This window comes from Phytophthora sojae (genome assembly GCF_000149755.1).
Source record: "Phytophthora sojae unplaced genomic scaffold PHYSOscaffold_5, whole genome shotgun sequence".
In the NCBI taxonomy this organism is placed as follows: domain Eukaryota; phylum Oomycota; class Peronosporomycetes; order Peronosporales; family Peronosporaceae; genus Phytophthora; species Phytophthora sojae.
The window spans coordinates 3,539,805-3,557,314 of record NW_009258119.1 but is presented as its reverse complement, the minus strand read 5'-3'; the positions used below and the strand labels follow the sequence as shown (position 1 = coordinate 3,557,314).

General features: G+C 57.7%; 3 protein-coding genes across 3 annotated transcripts; 1 reads left to right on the top strand and 2 right to left on the bottom strand.

The window, feature by feature from the left end:
• Window positions 1-1,371: 1,371 nt before the first annotated feature.
• Window positions 1,372-2,844, bottom strand: PHYSODRAFT_333676 (hypothetical protein; the record flags this gene model as incomplete). The annotated part of the gene is made up of 2 exons (XM_009530881.1): window positions 1,372-1,568; window positions 2,511-2,844. The coding sequence occupies 2 exons, from the start codon at window positions 2,842-2,844 to the stop codon at window positions 1,372-1,374; spliced, it is 531 nt and encodes a 176-aa protein (XP_009529176.1).
• Window positions 2,845-4,977: 2,133 nt separating this feature from the next.
• On the top strand, window positions 4,978-8,094 carry PHYSODRAFT_333675 (hypothetical protein; the record flags this gene model as incomplete). The annotated part of the gene is made up of 3 exons (XM_009530880.1): window positions 4,978-5,394; window positions 5,436-5,702; window positions 5,734-8,094. 3 exons carry the CDS (start codon window positions 4,978-4,980, stop codon window positions 8,092-8,094), a joined length of 3,045 nt encoding a protein of 1,014 aa, XP_009529175.1.
• A 5,683-nt stretch (window positions 8,095-13,777) lies between these two features.
• PHYSODRAFT_364134 (hypothetical protein) lies at window positions 13,778-14,170 on the bottom strand (the record flags this gene model as incomplete). The annotated part of the gene is made up of 1 exon (XM_009530879.1): window positions 13,778-14,170. A coding segment is annotated over one exon (393 nt), but the record flags the coding sequence as incomplete, so codon positions are not given.
• Window positions 14,171-17,510: the final 3,340 nt, after the last annotated feature.

Genomic DNA, 17,510 nt, shown 5'->3' with positions numbered 1-17,510 from the left:
TATCAAACAGAGTTTGAATGCTCCTACGTTGTCGCTGTACGCCGCGCATCCTGTGCGAGAGGAAGCACCGGGCGGACATTGTCAAAGCGAAGGCCGAACACCCGGTGTATCCTACTCCTACACGCGATCGAAATCTGCTAGACCTCAGTTTAAACTCATCATACTTGAAACAAATTGCTGGCTTCATCGGGTTATCCTCCTGGCAGCGCTAATTATTCGAATGCACGTTTTTTTCTTGTTTTATCGTCACCTGTAAGTTTCCGAGCACAACACTGCAATCTAAACAATAAAGGATTCTGCCTGGGCATCAGCGCACATTTCAGTAGCAGGAAGGAAGGAAATTACGGTAATTACCTCGCTGTTGATAACCGTTCTACTAACTACAAAGAACAAAATTTAAAACTAAATCCGTGGAGCCCTCATTCGACGAGCAGGAGGAGGCAGAATCATTACGGTGGGTTTGTCAAACCCAATCGTTGAAGTACCGATCCGTTGGTGTGACGATAGATGTATATGAACTGGCAATGCCTTTGAAAATAAGCGATCAAACTTTGTATACTTGGTTGTACCGTGGTAGATTAGGCAGATGCTGCGGCTGTGAAGAAGGCGTAGGGGGTGCCCGAGTACATCGTTTCCCTGTAAGGTATCCGTACAAATTAGCTTCGAACTGCGAAACCCCCGGGTCCACCACCCGGGTCCCCTATATTTTTATCCAAAAAAGAGATAACGGCAAACAAATGCATACAGACTAGAGCGTGAGAGCGAGACGCCTGATATATTCGGATTTAAAAGGGAAACATATGTGGAAGACTCCACGTTATGTTGGAGTCTACAACTAATACCCGTTTTCACCGATGAGATCAGGTATTAGATTCAATGTAAAATACATAACGTGGAGTCTTCTACATATGATTCCCTTTTAAATCCGGATATATCAGGCGTCTCGTTCCCACGCTCTAGTCTGTATATGAAATGAAATGAGTCGCGTGTTTCGCATAGCCTAGTTACTCCGTCCCAGACTCTATATTGCTAGGTTGGTGTAAAAAACAGGCGAGGCAAACCGCTACTGTACCCACAACTGGGTACAGTTCCGGTTTGAACCTTTTTCCGCATCCGCCAGGAAATGTGAGGCTCTCCGTGCTCCACCTCCCACCTCCTCGTTCTTGGTGAAAATGACGGCACGCTGCGTCGCTCTCCTTCACAGGTGTCTATGTCAACGTCTGGAAGCCGTCGGTACCCGTCGATCGATGTAACACTCCACGTTTTGTGCCTTGATTTGTAGTATCTGTTCTGCTCCTTGCACGTCCGCGCATCGGTCTTCAGCATGTCCAGCGTAGCCTCGCGCCTTGATCTGTAGTATCTGTTCTTGTGTCATGCGCTCCTCCTGCCGAATCCTTCGTCCACCGTCGTGTTGAGTACAAAGTCCTGCTCGGGAGTCCGCCCTACGCCTTGGTCTTGTCGTGCGTCCAGTTCATCTTCCTGGGCCATGCCGTTAACAGCCCGCCAGATACGACGAACCCGGTCATAGCGCGCAGCGAAGCCTCTGCGCAGCGAGTCCTTGGCCACGGCTTGCCACCACCTCACCGCCTTGCCCACGAAGACATCCCCACATGTCCCGCAAGGGACTAAACGCTTCCCGAAGGCAGCGCCCGCAGAGCGGCGCCGAGACTCAGCTCGAGACCGTCTACGGGGAGGATGTCACCCCAACCCGACCAAAATAAAATGCATATACCATATGGTAATGACGGCGTTGATTCATATAACGATTGGTCACGCTCTGTGATTGGTTGGATAACATGATATTTCGACAAGGCCGTGCTCTGCCCGGAACAGCTCTGGATTTTACGTTACATGTACTCTTGGGCGTATAATTCATCAACCTAGGTACAACTGATTTTGTAAAAAGTAGGTCCCGGTGGCTATGCCGGTAACTATGAATTGTACTGATTTAAACTATCACCTTATTACGCGCTTCGAGCGGTCATCCGACCCTGAAGGATCGCTGCGCTCGCCCTAGTAAGCCCACTTCAGCTCGCACACCGCGCTTGCTAGAAGGCAATGCTGGGCCCTGGGTTTGTATCCGCGTGCTTCTCAGACGGGCTGACAATACGCAGGCGGGGGGCTCGCTTCGTGCTATGGCCTGACCTACTTATAAGTACGTCATCAATCTACTAACGTTTCCACGAATGAGACTTGCCTACGTATGTAGAGTAATTCCTCGCTTATTAGCTACAAAGTCGTGCCTCCGGCCCGAAGAAGCTCTCGAATTTCAGGTTTTCAAAAACCAATATGATTGGCGAAGCAAAAGAGGAAAGGGATGCACGTTAGGTTGAAATGTTCTTTTCCTCTACACTTAAGCAAATTCAGGGTTCTTCTCCGATTTTTCAATCGCTGCAAGATCCACGCTCAGCTTCTCCACGAAATTTGGGTTCCAGACGTGGTGTAGTCAATTCCGCACTAGAGAGCGAAAGCAAAAGTGAGATTCCTTCCTTAAAACAAAACTGCTCTACCGCGGTGGCCAGTGCTAGTTGGTCGATGCGCAAACGGCAAGTTGCGCATTCGCTTCTCCGACGAGAGCTTCTCCGACGGCCGTAAGCAAGAGGCGAGTCCGACCCTGCAACTGGGCGACCGCCAAAGCTCGCGCTGCTTGAGCATCCTTGCATCTGCTACACCGCCCTCCAAGAGCTGCAGCGCGTCGCCCGGTTGGCCGGCTTGCCACACGTAACGCCATGTCTTGTTAGGCTTGACCGGCCGTTCGACGGTGGTCGCTAGCGCTGTCTTCAGCGCCGCGCTGCCGCTGATCCCGACATACTCGTTGACCTTGACGGGTACCTCAGCGGCCATTGCACTCAGCAATTCCCACGGGTTCTCTTCATCTTGGAGGCCACTCGTTGCTCGACTTGGCGAAACGGTAATCCTTGAACTGCTCGATCTCTAACATCATGCCTTGATTGCCGACATACGCGATGAGCTCCTCGGTGACATCCATATGAGGCGAGGCGGGTGAACGCCTGACCGCCCAGGTGTATAGCTTGACGCGTGCCGGGTGTAGACTCCCGAATGGGGTGCACCCAGAACAAACCCTAGCCGGAGATAGTACACCTAGATGTACACTCCAACCGGGGTGGCGTGTGTCCTTGTGAACAATCTTTGTGGGTTCGTTTGTCTTCGTAACCAGGGGTCTTCAACCGTGGATGAGTTGTCTTGATACTTGTAGGTCGCTAGGTAGCAGGGCAGAACGTAACCTTCCTGGACGTCGCCTCTGACAGCCCTCAGATAACCAAACAATACAAACAGATACAGAGTTATATACAAACACGTAGCCCTTCCTTATTCTTTTGGACCGTGAAAGGGTCGGTCACTACTCCAGTCAACTCCAGCCGGACTCCGGGATACTGGTCAATCCCGGTCGGCTTTGGCTCACGCGCACCACCCTCAAGTACTGAGGGCAACTAACACAATCAACTACCTCCTATCACACAAGAGATCTTAAATCAATACTTCCCATCCGGGGCTACTCCAACCGGGGTGGAAAGGTAATCGGTAATATGAAATGCGGGGCCTTCCTGGTCTGGACGAGCTCAACCGCAACTAGGAAATGAAATGGGGTGGATCAACCTCGGGTTGTCGCCCGGTACTCACCCCAACTTGGACTGGACTTGGTTGCGGGAGCTCGACCCAGATGTCACAGTTGCTGGGCCCTCACACGTAGACTTAGTCGGTCCTCCGGGAATGCACGTCCGGTAGGCTGCTCCAACTCACTTGTGCGATCCTTGGCAAAACGAACTCTGTTTATCTGTTATCTGTGGTCTCTCTGTCTGTCTGTCTGTCTGTCTGTCTGGCTATCTGTCTGGCTGTCTGTCTGGCTGTCTGTCTGGCTGTCTGTCTGTCTGGCTATCTTCTGTCGATCTTTACCTGCACTCCATCTTGACTTGTCTTCACTATGGTCTTGTCGTCGTAATCGTCCGCGGTCCCTCGTAACATACTTCCAGCAAGTATAATCATCACTGGGTACGCAAGCGAAGTTCAATGTTCCACGGAATCCGAACAGATCTTGGCTGGTCGGCTTGGTCGGTCGGAAACATCTTGGACTTTGTATACTGGATCTTCACATCTGGGATGGTATCTTGGTATCTTGGTATCTCCATTCGGGATTCATGATTATCTCCAAACGGGATCACACTCCACTTGGGCTTCACATCCGGGGTATCTTGGACAGCTTCACGGTTTCTGGGTCTTCACTCAATCCGGTCGGGCTCCTCTTGCGTTGTACAGTGCACCAAGAGCAGGCGGCCTCCAGTCGGAGGCACTTTTACGCTCCCTTGGGCGTTGCCTCTCGTTCGGTACTTGGTTCCAGCCGGGGTCCGCTCCTGGGGACATCTCCATCCGGGGTCACCAAACCTTGTACACTGCCAACGCGAGTCCGGCCGGGATCCGCTCTTCCCATACGCCACGTTTCGCTGCTTCCCTCTCCCATAGTGGGCCTCTGAGCCAACCAATCACAGGCGCGGCTCGGGGAATCCTCGAAAATCTCCAATTTCATCGTGTCAACCGCCCCTCTTGTTACGATCCATTGTAGAGTCCATTCGGCGAAACGATCGATAATGACAAGATCTCACGATCCGAGCAAGCCCAGATGGGTGGGCGCCCCAGACGGGGATGTCTTCAGTCAACTCCCAACTGTGGCGTCTCATCTTTGCGCCCTGTCCCTACCGGGTCGCTTTTCATCAATTTCTCTTTCCAGTCTGCGGGAACCAAATCTCCACTCACAACGAAATCTGCGCGCCACTACTCACACCATGGACACCCCCGCATCGAGCGCCGACGCGGCGCTTATCCCAGCGTAACTCCTGCCCTCTGCGCCTCCAGTGGGGGGTGCGGAGGCGGGCGCGGTCAACGGCGGCGGCAGTCTGGCTGTTACCGGTGAGGCCCATGTGTCGGCTAGGACCGGCAGCCCTGCGCGCACGGTCGGCGACCATGGAAGTCGACGAGCAGGCGGGCACCGGCGAGGACGACGACGTCGGCGAGGAGGAAGAGGAGGAGGAGGAGAGCGCAGCGTCTTCTGCGAGGAACTCGCCCCTGCGCGCCAGTGGCCAGCCCGTCCGGGAGGATGAGGCCATGGAGGAAGTCCCCATCCGGGATCCTCCGGCCGGGCACACTCCGACTGTCACTGCGGCTATCTCCGGTCTGCTCTCTCTGGATGAGGCGGTCGAGCACACGCGGTCTGGCACTCTGCCGTCGTCCCATCCGGGACCTCGTGGCATTGAGAACATCTTGCCTGCGCGTCACATCCTCCTCCCCAACGTCCTGGTGACGGCAACTCCTACCTGGTCGGCGTTCCTGCACACCCGCTGGCGTATCAGTCTGAGCGCTACATCCAGGAGGGGTAAGGCGGTACGGAGGCGCTAGCAATCTTCGACGGCTTCTCCGCTCAGGATCTCCACGACTTGGGCAACCTGGTTGGCAGTCAGACGGAGCTGCGCAATAATTTGCTGCGCCCGCATGCCAACCGGGAATCTCCCAGGCTGCCGCAGCTCGAGGCCACCTTGAACTCATTGCTGTGGCGCCGGGAGTCCGCCACTGTGCTGGCCCCGTTCCCAGCCAGGCGCTTCGCGGAGAGGCTCTTCTTCACGACGTCCCTGCTCCACCGTATCCTCGACCGGGCACGGCGTGGCGACATCCCCATTCAAGGGCCGGTTGAGGTATCTCCCGGCGGGGCCGCCCCTGCAACAGCGTTACGACAGGCTTGTCGACGAGCACCGGTTCCTGCAGATGTATCACCAGCGGGAGGTGGCTGCACTCCGGGCGGAGAAGGTGGAACTCCAAGCCCAGCTGGAGAATGACTTCGCCTTGGCGGCGCAAAGCCATCTGGATGAGGAAAACTCGCTGCGCAACAAGGTCACCGAGGCCGAGGCCAAACTCGAGCGGGCAATCTTGGTCGTCCAGCGTCTGCGGGTCACCAGCCAGGAGGATGCGTTTGACACCGACCGGCTGATGCGGTTCCTCAACCAAGGTGGGGCTGCCACTTGCGGTCGATGGACCAGGCTGGTGCGTCTGCTGCGGCACTTCCAACGGGGGTCCACACCTCCTGCACACTGGGTCACCAACATCACCGTCGAGGTTGCCGACCGTCCGTTCAAGATGATCCCGCCCTATCCGGGCCCGGTCGACCCGGACATGGAGGACGATGATGACAACTACCAGGCAGGCGATGGCCACGGCGGTCAGGATGGTGACCGTGAAGAGAAGTCGGAGAACAACCCGCCCACTCCTATCCGTTCGGACTTCCCGCCTGCGGATGCGTCTCCGTCCAAACCCAAGCGGCGTACATCCAGGGGGTCCCGTTCGGGGTCATGTCCACGTGGTATGGCCGAGCTTTCCAGCAAGGGTGGGTCGGTGTACGTCCACATGCGACCCACGGTCCACCCGGGATCTGATGTGCTCCCTCTGTCGCCCCAGACGGACTTCAAGCGCCTGATTTCCGACTGTGCTGCAACCCTGCCAGAGTTTGTCCCTTGGTCGGATGTCCGGCTGGATGTCCAGTTCGTCATGCGGATGGACCATGGGTACGAAGAGGCCTTTGACATCCTCCGTCAGGATTGTCCGGCCCACCAGTATTTCCCAAAGCCTTGGCTGCTGGAGATGCTGGTCAAGATGATGTACCATGGCACCCTGGACGACACCCTCTGGACGTGTCATGTCCCCGAGACCTTCTACAAGATGGCTGAGGTCGTGCTCCAGGGTCGTCTCCGGTCGGGTATGTATCCGGAGGAGTTTCCGCCACTGCGCAACTTGGCCGAGGAGGCTGCTGCCGAGATGGAGATCGCCGAAGTTGACGGCTCCAGTGAAAGTGACGACTCTCGTGACTCCGACTACGAGGACAAGGCCAAGACGTCTCCATCTGGGAAGAGTGCGGATGGGCCATCCAAGGCGGAGTCCATTGACGAGAGCAGCTCGTCGGATAGCGACACCGATGAGGAGCAGCCGTCCAAGCCCAAGCGCAACCCCAAGCGGAACCGTGTTCAGTCATCTTCGGACAGCTCCTCGGAGGACGAGCTCCAGTCGTCTTCCTCATCCCAGCGTCGGTCTCCCCGGTTGTCGTCCCGGAAGGAACCCCGGTCTCCCCGGTCGAAGTTCGCGCTGCAGGATAAACCTGATCGACCTTCGTCCAAGAAGAACCCCAAAAAACGCAGCCGGACGTCGAAACCCAAACGGGAGGGCGGCAAGTCGCCTCTGGCGCTGAAGTCCTATGAGGACCTGACTGCCGAAGAGTTGGCGATCATCGAGGTCCCGTCTGGAGATATCGTCTCGTGGCGTCGTCGCGGCATTGGCTCTCGGTTTGCTCCCAAGAAGGGTGGTATCGAAGGTCAGACTCCGGGCTTCCCGAACTACGAGCCCCATCAGCCCGAGACCAAGTTCCTGGCTAGGCGCTGGCCCGCAGTCGAAGACGAGTACGCGGCGCTGGTCGAGAAAGCACCCTGGCTGGCGATGTTTAACAACCGGGTCAAGGTCCTGTACTTCCACCGCCGGGACCAGCTATCTCCAACCGTGATCAGCATCCTGGACCAACATGTGGAGTACAAGAAGGATCACCTTCCAGCCTTCTGGCACATCCTGCACTGGTTCATGATGAAGACCAAGCCTGAAGACGACGAGAAGTGCGACGACCTCACGATCTACGAACGGGCTCAAGATCTCCACCGTAAGCGCCAGGCGTTCCACGACGGGGTTGCGCGCACCTTCGAGGCCCGCATCAAGCGTCTGATCAAGGCCGGCATGCCGAAAACGATGGTCTGGGAGCCTGGATTCTGGTTGTACCCGTGCAAGATCTGCTACCTGTACTTGGTCGACGAATCAACCAAGAAGGACGATGGCACGCGTTACACCCTGGCTGACCAGATCACGATGGCCGAACTCGAAGACCCCGGCCGGACTCAGTGGACTACCTGTACGGATGACGAGCGTCTGGCGCACGTCCCAGCCAAGATCGTCGACAAGATGCTGCTCCCAGAGCACGAGCGCGTTGGCAACTGGGTCTCGGCTAAATTCCAGAGAGGTCATCCCGTCCAGCATCCACATCAGTCCTGGATGTAGTTGCATATCCGTAGCGTAGCACTCCAATTCCACAATCACCGTTAATGTCTTCGCTGCCTTCATCATTTTCCTTCTTCGGTCAGGTTGTCCAGGTCGGTTCAACCTTGGGCGCAGTCTTGTTCCTCTCCTGCCGCTTTGCCACCTCCTTCAGGGCAGCATAGTCAACCTCATACACTCGTCATTGAAAACCCCAATCTCGCTCAGGTTACTCTCCGTAGTCGCAATTCCGTCGTAGAGCGCTCCATACAAATTCAAAATCAATTTTCCGTAATTCACACATTCGCATCCAGCCATTTCGGGTCTCCGCCGGGGAATCTCCAACTGGGATCAACACTCCCAATTGGGATTGCCCCATTCGGACTTGACCAACCCCAACTATTGTATGTTAGGTTGGTCGTCCCCAGCCTGCATGGCTTGGAAACGCGCTCGGGCTTTCGCCCCTTGATTGAACTCATACAAGAGCGCCCCACAATTCAGCTGTGCCATCGGTATCCATTCATGCGCGTCGTACCCCTTCCATTTGATGAGATACTCTCGTGCCCGATTGGACGCCCCAGGGGATTTGGTCCATCTGACATCTAGGATCTTCTCCACGTGTCGGTCATCGAGCTGGCAATCCAATTCCTGACTGGTCTGTCGGACGCAAGCTGCGTCGCCAACTTCGGGAATCCCCATCTGGGATGTTGTTCCTGAACGTGGTGTTGGAGATCTCCGAACTTCACAGCTTATGGTACAATCATTAACGTTCGGGTCACTGTCATCGCCTGTGTCTGTATCGGTATCCGTCTGGGTTCCTGCGTTCTTCGTCTTCTGGGCCTCAGCGCGCATTGGCAGCTGTAAGTGGGCAGCCTTCTGTAACATGACGATCCGAGTCTGTGCAGTCTCCGGATGGGGTCGTAGCAACAACTTGGACGACCAGTCGTATCCCGGGATCTGGATATCAGGTAGTTCCTTACTCCGTCGAAGTTTCTCCAGTCTGCGTTCGCCCTCGCCTGTGTCACTGGCCACTGTGGTCTCGTGGATAAGATGCTGCCACTCCTGATACCTTTTGCTTCCCGGGCGGACAAACCTCCCGATCCGGGGAAAACTTCCGAACTCGACATTTCGGGCCACAGGAGTCCGGTTGTCGATCCACAGTCTCTGGTTGGAGATATTCACCACCTTCATTGCGGACGCCCACGACTTGGTTGCGTACAGGTTCTGGGTAACCCAGCGATCACCCCGACCGGCCCAAACAACTTCTCGTTGGGGGTTGCTCCTGCCATACCGGATCTTCACGATTACATGTTCCCCCGGACGGAGATATAATCCCTCTTCTGGGGTTATTGGAAGGTCCAAGACCACTCGTTGATGACGCCGGTCATCACACATCACAACGGCTTCCTCGTCGGGGAGCTTCACCAGTCTTTCTCGCACGCTCAGTCGTACCCCAGCCGCATACATGAATTTCATCCCCAGAAGTACTTCCAATCCTTCGCCAATGTTCGCCAGTCATACACTCGTCACATATGCCACACGGGAGCCCAGAGTGATCTTCACCCGGGCGTAAGACGTGATGCTCGTGGGAACGCCTCCTAATCCCGACACCTTGATCGGCTGCGGCAGCATCCGGAATTTCAGCTTAAGCCTAAGCGCAAGGTCCAAGCGAATCATGCTTCCAGATGCACCGGTATCAAGCAGTATCCTTGTCCGGAGATCGTTCACCGCCCCATGCACTGTCGCCACTTCATGACTTTCATCGGGCACGTGATTCTCCCACCATCCGTATCTCCGTCCGGGCTGTAACGTGAACTCGACCGGGCTATCAACGTTTGGTTGGTCCCGTCCGGGGTCTCCCCGGCCGGGGTTAGCACGCACGTCAATAGCCGTCAGGCCGTGTCGTCTTCTCAGCTCTGGCCCAACATACGCAAGTGCACACAATCGGGGCTGCGGTTGCACGGCGCGTTCTGGATCCCCATCCAGTGGGCTTAGTAGTTTAACCGCATTCCCGGTTGGGCATCTCCGTCCAGCAATCGTTTACGAAGTGGCAGAGGTAGATCACGTAGCATACCCTTCCGGACTAGCGACTTGAGGGCTCCCATGATGGCGCGGTCTCCACAGTGGCCTACGAGCATGACTGAAATGTGCAGGCAATTGCGAGGTGCCCAAGCTTCAGACACTTTTCGCAAAACGCATTCCGGTCGGGGTTCTCCCGTCGGGGTGACTGGCATCCCGGCCGGGGCGTCTGCCACCCTGGATGGGAATCACTCTGCGTAGGCGGGCGCCACCCAGTCTGCTCGATCGCCTTGAAGATAGTTTGGCGGAGCTCAGGCTCCGGGATCTGAGCAACGGCTGGGGTACTCGGCGTCTCCTCAGCCGGGGCACTCCGGCTGGGCTCCTTCGACTCCGCTTGGGACAGCTTGGCTTCCTCGACCTCATCCTCGAAACGAACACGACCTTCAGACTCGTAGCCGGACTCCCCGTCCGAAGTTGCCACAAACGCGCGGCGCCTCGGCTTGAAACGGGAATCCTGGATGTTGCCCGCTCGGAAGTCCCGCCTGGGCGGTGGCGTATCATAGCCCCCGTCCAGGTTCAGGTCCTCCTGTTGCTCCAGGATGTCTTCGATGTCGTCCAGGCTGTGGATCTTCTGGTTAGCCAGGATGGCCTTCAGCTGGGAGTCCCTGAGGTTCTTCAGGAAACGCTTGACGTGTTGCTTGCGTTCCTTCTTGGACTTCCGGTACTTGATCCCCGCCTTGACCGCAGCCTCGTTCAGCCTGTAGAAGAACTCCATCGGGGTCTCAGATGTCTTCTGCCGCATGGTATAATACCTTTCAGACTCTGACGTCCGGAGCTTCAAGTACTTGCGACGGAACTCCTGGACGAAGCGCTTCCAATTGCTCTGGACGTGCTTCTTCAGCTGTTCGCGCCAATTCCGGACGGCAGGCGACAACTTCATCTTGAGCTCGCGAACCTTGGTCTGGTCGGACCAACCACCCTGGACGGAGATGTTGGTGAACTTCTCCCACCAGGTACGTCGGTCTCCAAGCGGGGCCTTCTCATTGAACTGGCCCAACGAGCTGGAGTTGACGTACGAGCGGAACGTCCAGGAGGTCTTGCCATCCCCAACCGTAGTTGACTCCACGGTCTGTGTAGCGTCCTCGTCGTCCAGGCTGTCGCCCGAGCTGGAGCTATCATCATCCGAGCTCGAGGAACTGGAGCTTGAATCCGGGAACGAGTCGCGATCCCGGCGGCGTTCCTTGCGCGGCGCCTTCTTGCGCTCGTCCTTCCTGCGTTCGTCCTTCCTGGGCGGGTCCTTCTATGGCTCCGTTGGCTCCTTCTTCACCGTCGTCTTGGTCCCCGGACCGGAGGTCCCCGTCGGGGCAACTTGCGTCGCCGTAGTAGATCGGTGCGCCGCATTAACTGCAGCCGGCTCATTCTTCACCACGGTCGGCCTCAGAGTCCTTGTTAGACGCGCGACGTCGACTTCCGGCAGTGTCGCCAGAAGCTGCTCCCAGCCGGCTTCGGTCGTGTTCTTCTGTCCCGGCTGTGCACCTGCGACCGTTACGTTTCCCGTGATTACGCCCGTTGCCCGTTCAGGGTTTTCACTTCCCGTTTGATGGGAGTTGCCAGATTAGGGTCGGATGTTCCCCGTTCAGGTTGAGCTTGGGCAGATGTTGCTTGAAGGTCGCGTATATGTCCCACATGGAAACGCTGGATATTCTGAGCAGACTCACGTTCCTGTGCACGCGCGACTTCCGACGCCTGCAGCCTGGCTGCCAACGCGGCCAGGTCCTGCTGGGCCTGCCCGGCTCGGGCGGCCATCTCAGCGGCGTGCCTCGCGTCGGCTTCAGCTAGCTGCCGGCGGATGTACTCCGCGGCGGCTGCCTCCACACGTTCACGCTCGGCCCGCGCGGCCTCAAGACGAGCAGCTTCGACGTTGGCCTCGGCCGTCAGGGACTGCGAGGCGGCCTGGGACGCCTGGGCGTAGGCCTCATGCAGGTGTCGCTCAAGCTCCTGGGCCCGGCGCTCGGCTTCGCGCGCCTCCCGTTGGGCTTCGGCCAGAGCAAGCTCGGCTTCGGCATCCCGGCTGGGATCCTTCCCGGTCGACACAGCTTCGCGCAGCTTCGACAGCTCGGCACCAAGCTGCTGGACCTAGTGGAAGGTCGACACCGCCATCTCCGCCATCCCCGACTGGGCCGACAGGCTTGCCCGTCCGGACCGAGTGGACCGGTACGAGCGCCTGGATCGACTCGAGCGCCTGGATGGGGATCGGTCTCGTGATGACCTCCGGTTGGAGCGTCGGCGGCGACGCCGAGCATCTTCATCCGAGTCCGAGCCACTCGACAGCGAGTCACGCCTTGAGCGTCGGTGCGTCCGGGACCTCGTCGACGTCCGCGTCCTGGATGTCGCCCGGCTGGCCACCTCGTCCAAGCGTGCCATGCTGGCATCAGCCTGGTCGGGGTCGGCTCTCGCTTGGGGACCACCTCGCGCGTCACGTAGAAACCCAAGTCTCCAGCGCCGACCGACACGCCAACTGGACCCCGGGCGGACATCGCCAAGGATCTCAACTGGGGCATCGGCATGTGCGACGCAGCGCTGTACCCGAGCGTCGAGGTCGATGAGTCCGAGGTGGTGTTCCTGGACACGTACGACTCGGACGTCGCGCCGTAGGAAACCCGGTCCGAGGTGCCAACTATGCTCGGGACACGGTCCGAAGTTGCACCTCTGGCCAGGGCATCCCGGGCGGACTCCTCAGCTGACGGAAACTCGGACGGCAGCGACTCGAACTGGGACGGCGGGGACGCAAGCGAGCTCTCGGCCCTCGGCGGCGCATGCTGCGGACGCTTGGGCGCAGGCTCACCAGTGGACGACCCGCTCGGACTCCGGATGGGACGACGACCAGTCAAGCGTAGGCGTAGGACATAGGTCCGACCCAGCAAGAGTTCGTAGTCGTTCATCAATAGATCTACATCCGTGTCTTCCGCGTGGTAATCCATGATCGGCGGCTTCTCTGTCTTCACTTGGGCCTCCAACGCTGGCAGGATGTCGAACGTCGCTCCGACGACCAGCTCGCGCCACTCGATGAGCTCGACCGTCAGCAGTCGCTGGACGTCTCCGACCAGGGTCCGGATGGACATCGGCTCTACCTTGGACACTCGCATCTCCACCCAGGCCGGCACCACGTTGACGAACTGGAAACCGGCCTCGAACAGGAGCGTCTGCAGAACCGCAACTCACTCCCGTGAGTCCAGCAACCCGGCTGGGATCTGGACTCCGGCCAGGTCCTGGGCAGTCGACAACTCTCGGCGGCTGGGTGCCAGGTCGGCCAACCAAACTTCGGCCAGGTCCTGCGAAGCCACCTTGGACGCCAGGTACTTGGACGTCGCAAGCGTCGCGGTCAGCCACAGCACGGAGTCCGGACGGGACTTCGGCCAGGCATACTCCACGTTCGGCGGAAGCGTGAGCCCAGACCGGGCTCTCTCCCACCGGGACGCCTGCAACGCCGCGTACGTCTTCGCCGCTTGGACACCTGGATGCTCGGCCGGCAACTCCGTCGGGGGTTACCCCCGCTGACCTTCACCGAGAGTTGGGTCTCCGGTTGGGCATCAGCGGCCGGGGTCACCGCCTTCGCAGGAACTGCGGCCGGCTTCTCCTCCTCGGCAGACGGCGTCGGCTTGGGTCCGGCGGACACTTGTGCGTCCGGCTGCACATCTTGGCCGGACAGAGAGGAGTCCGAAACTCGACCCTCCGCCTGGGGCTCATCCACGTCGGCGCCTCCCTCAGACGCCTGGTTGGGTTCACCCTGTCCAGGATCCCCCTCAGCGGTCTTCGACTCCTCGCCCGCGTCAGCACGTTCGGGCTCGCTGTCCTTCGACACTTGGTGCGCGTCATCTGAGACGGCTGGCTCAGGTGCCGGCTGGACTTGGTTCGAAGACCCATCTCCGGCCAGGGCCGCCTTCCGCTTTTCAGCGTTAACCCTCCGAGCATTGCGTTGAACCTCTTCCAGGCTCGGTTGCTCCTCGGGCAGCAGCCCCGCCGCACGACGCGATTGACGCGACGCCTCTCCGCGTCCTCGTCCTCCGCGCCCTCCTTCGCGCATGTCTCCTCGCTTAGCTGTCATAGATGCTAGTTAGGAAAGTTAGCACACCTCACACCTATAAACTTACAAAATATAAACAACTCCGGTGAAATCCCTGGTTCGAATCCGGGTACGCGCACCAGATGAGGCGAGGCGGGTGAACGCCTGACCGCCCAGGTGTATAGCTTGACGCGTGCCGGGTGTAGACTCCCGAATGGGGTGCACCCAGAACAAACCCTAGCCGGAGATAGTACACCTAGATGTACACTCCAACCGGGGTGGCGTGTGTCCTTGTGAACAATCTTTGTGGGTTCGTTTGTCTTCGTAACCAGGGGTCTTCAACCGTGGATGAGTTGTCTTGATACTTGTAGGTCGCTAGGTAGCAGGGCAGAACGTAACCTTCCTGGACGTCGCCTCTGACAGCCCTCAGATAACCAAACAATACAAACAGATACAGAGTTATATACAAACACGTAGCCCTTCCTTATTCTTTTGGACCGTGAAAGGGTCGGTCACTACTCCAGTCAACTCCAGCCGGACTCCGGGATACTGGTCAATCCCGGTCGGCTTTGGCTCACGCGCACCACCCTCAAGTACTGAGGGCAACTAACACAATCAACTACCTCCTATCACACAAGAGATCTTAAATCAATACTTCCCATCCGGGGCTACTCCAACCGGGGTGGAAAGGTAATCGGTAATATGAAATGCGGGGCCTTCCTGGTCTGGACGAGCTCAACCGCAACTAGGAAATGAAATGGGGTGGATCAACCTCGGGTTGTCGCCCGGTACTCACCCCAACTTGGACTGGACTTGGTTGCGGGAGCTCGACCCAGATGTCACAGTTGCTGGGCCCTCACACGTAGACTTAGTCGGTCCTCCGGGAATGCACGTCCGGTAGGCTGCTCCAACTCACTTGTGCGATCCTTGGCAAAACGAACTCTGTTTATCTGTTATCTGTGGTCTCTCTGTCTGTCTGTCTGTCTGTCTGTCTGTCTGTCTGTCTGTCTGTCTGTCTGGCTGGCTGGCTGGCTGTCTGTCTGGCTGTCTGTCTGTCTGGCTATCTTCTGTCGATCTTTACCTGCACTCCATCTTGACTTGTCTTCACTATGGTCTTGTCGTCGTAATCGTCCGCGGTCCCTCGTAACATACTTCCAGCAAGTATAATCATCACTGGGTACGCAAGCGAAGTTCAATGTTCCACGGAATCCGAACAGATCTTGGCTGGTCGGCTTGGTCGGTCGGAAACATCTTGGACTTTGTATACTGGATCTTCACATCTGGGATGGTATCTTGGTATCTTGGTATCTCCATTCGGGATTCATGATTATCTCCAAACGGGATCACACTCCACTTGGGCTTCACATCCGGGGTATCTTGGACAGCTTCACGGTTTCTGGGTCTTCACTCAATCCGGTCGGGCTCCTCTTGCGTTGTACAGTGCACCAAGAGCAGGCGGCCTCCAGTCGGAGGCACTTTTACGCTCCCTTGGGCGTTGCCTCTCGTTCGGTACTTGGTTCCAGCCGGGGTCCGCTCCTGGGGACATCTCCATCCGGGGTCACCAAACCTTGTACACTGCCAACGCGAGTCCGGCCGGGATCCGCTCTTCCCATACGCCACGTGTCGCTGCTTCCCTCTCCCATAGTAAGCCTCTGAGCCAACCAATCACAGGCGCGGCTCGGGGAATCCTCGAAAATCTCCAATTTCATCGTGTCACAGACTTGATTCAGCAAAGAACTTGAGACGGGAGTCGTGGACGTTGTAGATCTTGTTAGTGATGAGGTGGCGCACCATGAACGAATGCGGCAGCGCCTCAGTCACTTAACCCAGCGAACCAGCAGCTTGTTGTTCGACAGACGGCTGTCAATTCGCGACCAGAGCACGAAGCCACCCTCAGTGAAGTTGCACTGAGTGCTAGTCGACTTGTCCTTGCTCCGGCGTCTGCGTGCGTCCTTGGTCTCAACAACCTCGCGATGCATGGCGTGCAGCGCCTCCTGTAGCTCCTCGACGTTGTCACGCTGGGTCACCGCATCCAGGATCAGGTTCTTCTTACCACGATAGATGCGAGTGGACTCGGGGCAGGTAGCAGCGTGAACAGCTCGCTCGGCGTGTGGTTGTTCAGGCAGTGTGGTTCAAGTTGGATTGTACCAAAGGCAGCAGGTACACCCACTCGCGTGTGTCCAGCTGGAATTCCATCAGCATCACGCACATCACTTGGAGAATGTCTCGGTTGATCCGTTCCACCGAGCCATTGATCCAGGGCGAGTAGGCAACGACAAAATGCTGCTCAATGGACAGCCGTTGGCAGAGCTCGTTGACGAGGAGATTCTTGAAGTGCGAACCCGTGTCAGACACCAGCATCTCCGGCGTGCCGAACCGTTTGCTCCAGTCTAGCAGCGCTTGCACGGCAACATCGCTGGTGGGGGAGTCGCACGCAATCAGCTCGCAGTAGTGTGTGAGCCCATCCTTGAGCACGAGCACATACAGCGTGGTGCCCATGCTGGCCCCCATGTACAGGAAGTCGTAGTGCAGAATCTCGTTGCGCCTTGTCGCTTGGCACGTCGGACTCCATGCGCGCGGGACGATGTTGCCGCCCTTCGTGTGCTTGCAGAGCAGGCACCGACTCAGAAATTGGCGACACAGCTTCGACAGCTCGCGAACGAAGAAGACTTGCTGAATCGTGTACATCATCGGCTCCAGGCCGCGATGGCCTTGGGTGCCGCAATGGGCCACAACCATTACTCGGCGCACTAGGTCCTTCGCTCGCTCTGGAAGCCACAGCTTTTCGTCCACTACCATAACGTGCTCATCGTTGAGCTTGGCTTGACACGCTGGTGGTCCGCCTGCGCATGCTTGATCTCGTCAAGCGTTGGGAAGACGAATCCACCAAACCGAGGCCGCAGGTGGTGGCTCTCGTCGTGCGAGGCTGCCGTTCCAGCCCGAATGCTGCTGCGAGTGATGGCCTTGCAGCGCGTGATTGCCCCACCCTCTCCATAAGAAGAACACCCCCCATCGTGAGAGTAGATCCAGCCAGTCGTTCCGGTCGCCGTCGAGGTGCTCGATCACATACGGTAGCCCAGCAAGCGCGAGGGGCCAGCGCTGCAGTCGCCCCCGAATATGGCGCTTCAGCTCCACCGACGGGTCAAAGATGTAAATGAGGTTCTTGTGGTCGCAATAGAGACGGAATCCACGGCCGCAAAGCAGCAGATACTCCAGGTGCACGCAGGCCCATATGATCGGGAACGCCTCCATGTCGATGATGGCCCAGTTCTTGGAGGCACCCGAGAAGATGCCGCTCTTGCACACCAACAGTTGGTGGGCTTACTCCCACGGCGCCAGGCCATCGTCCCAATGAAGG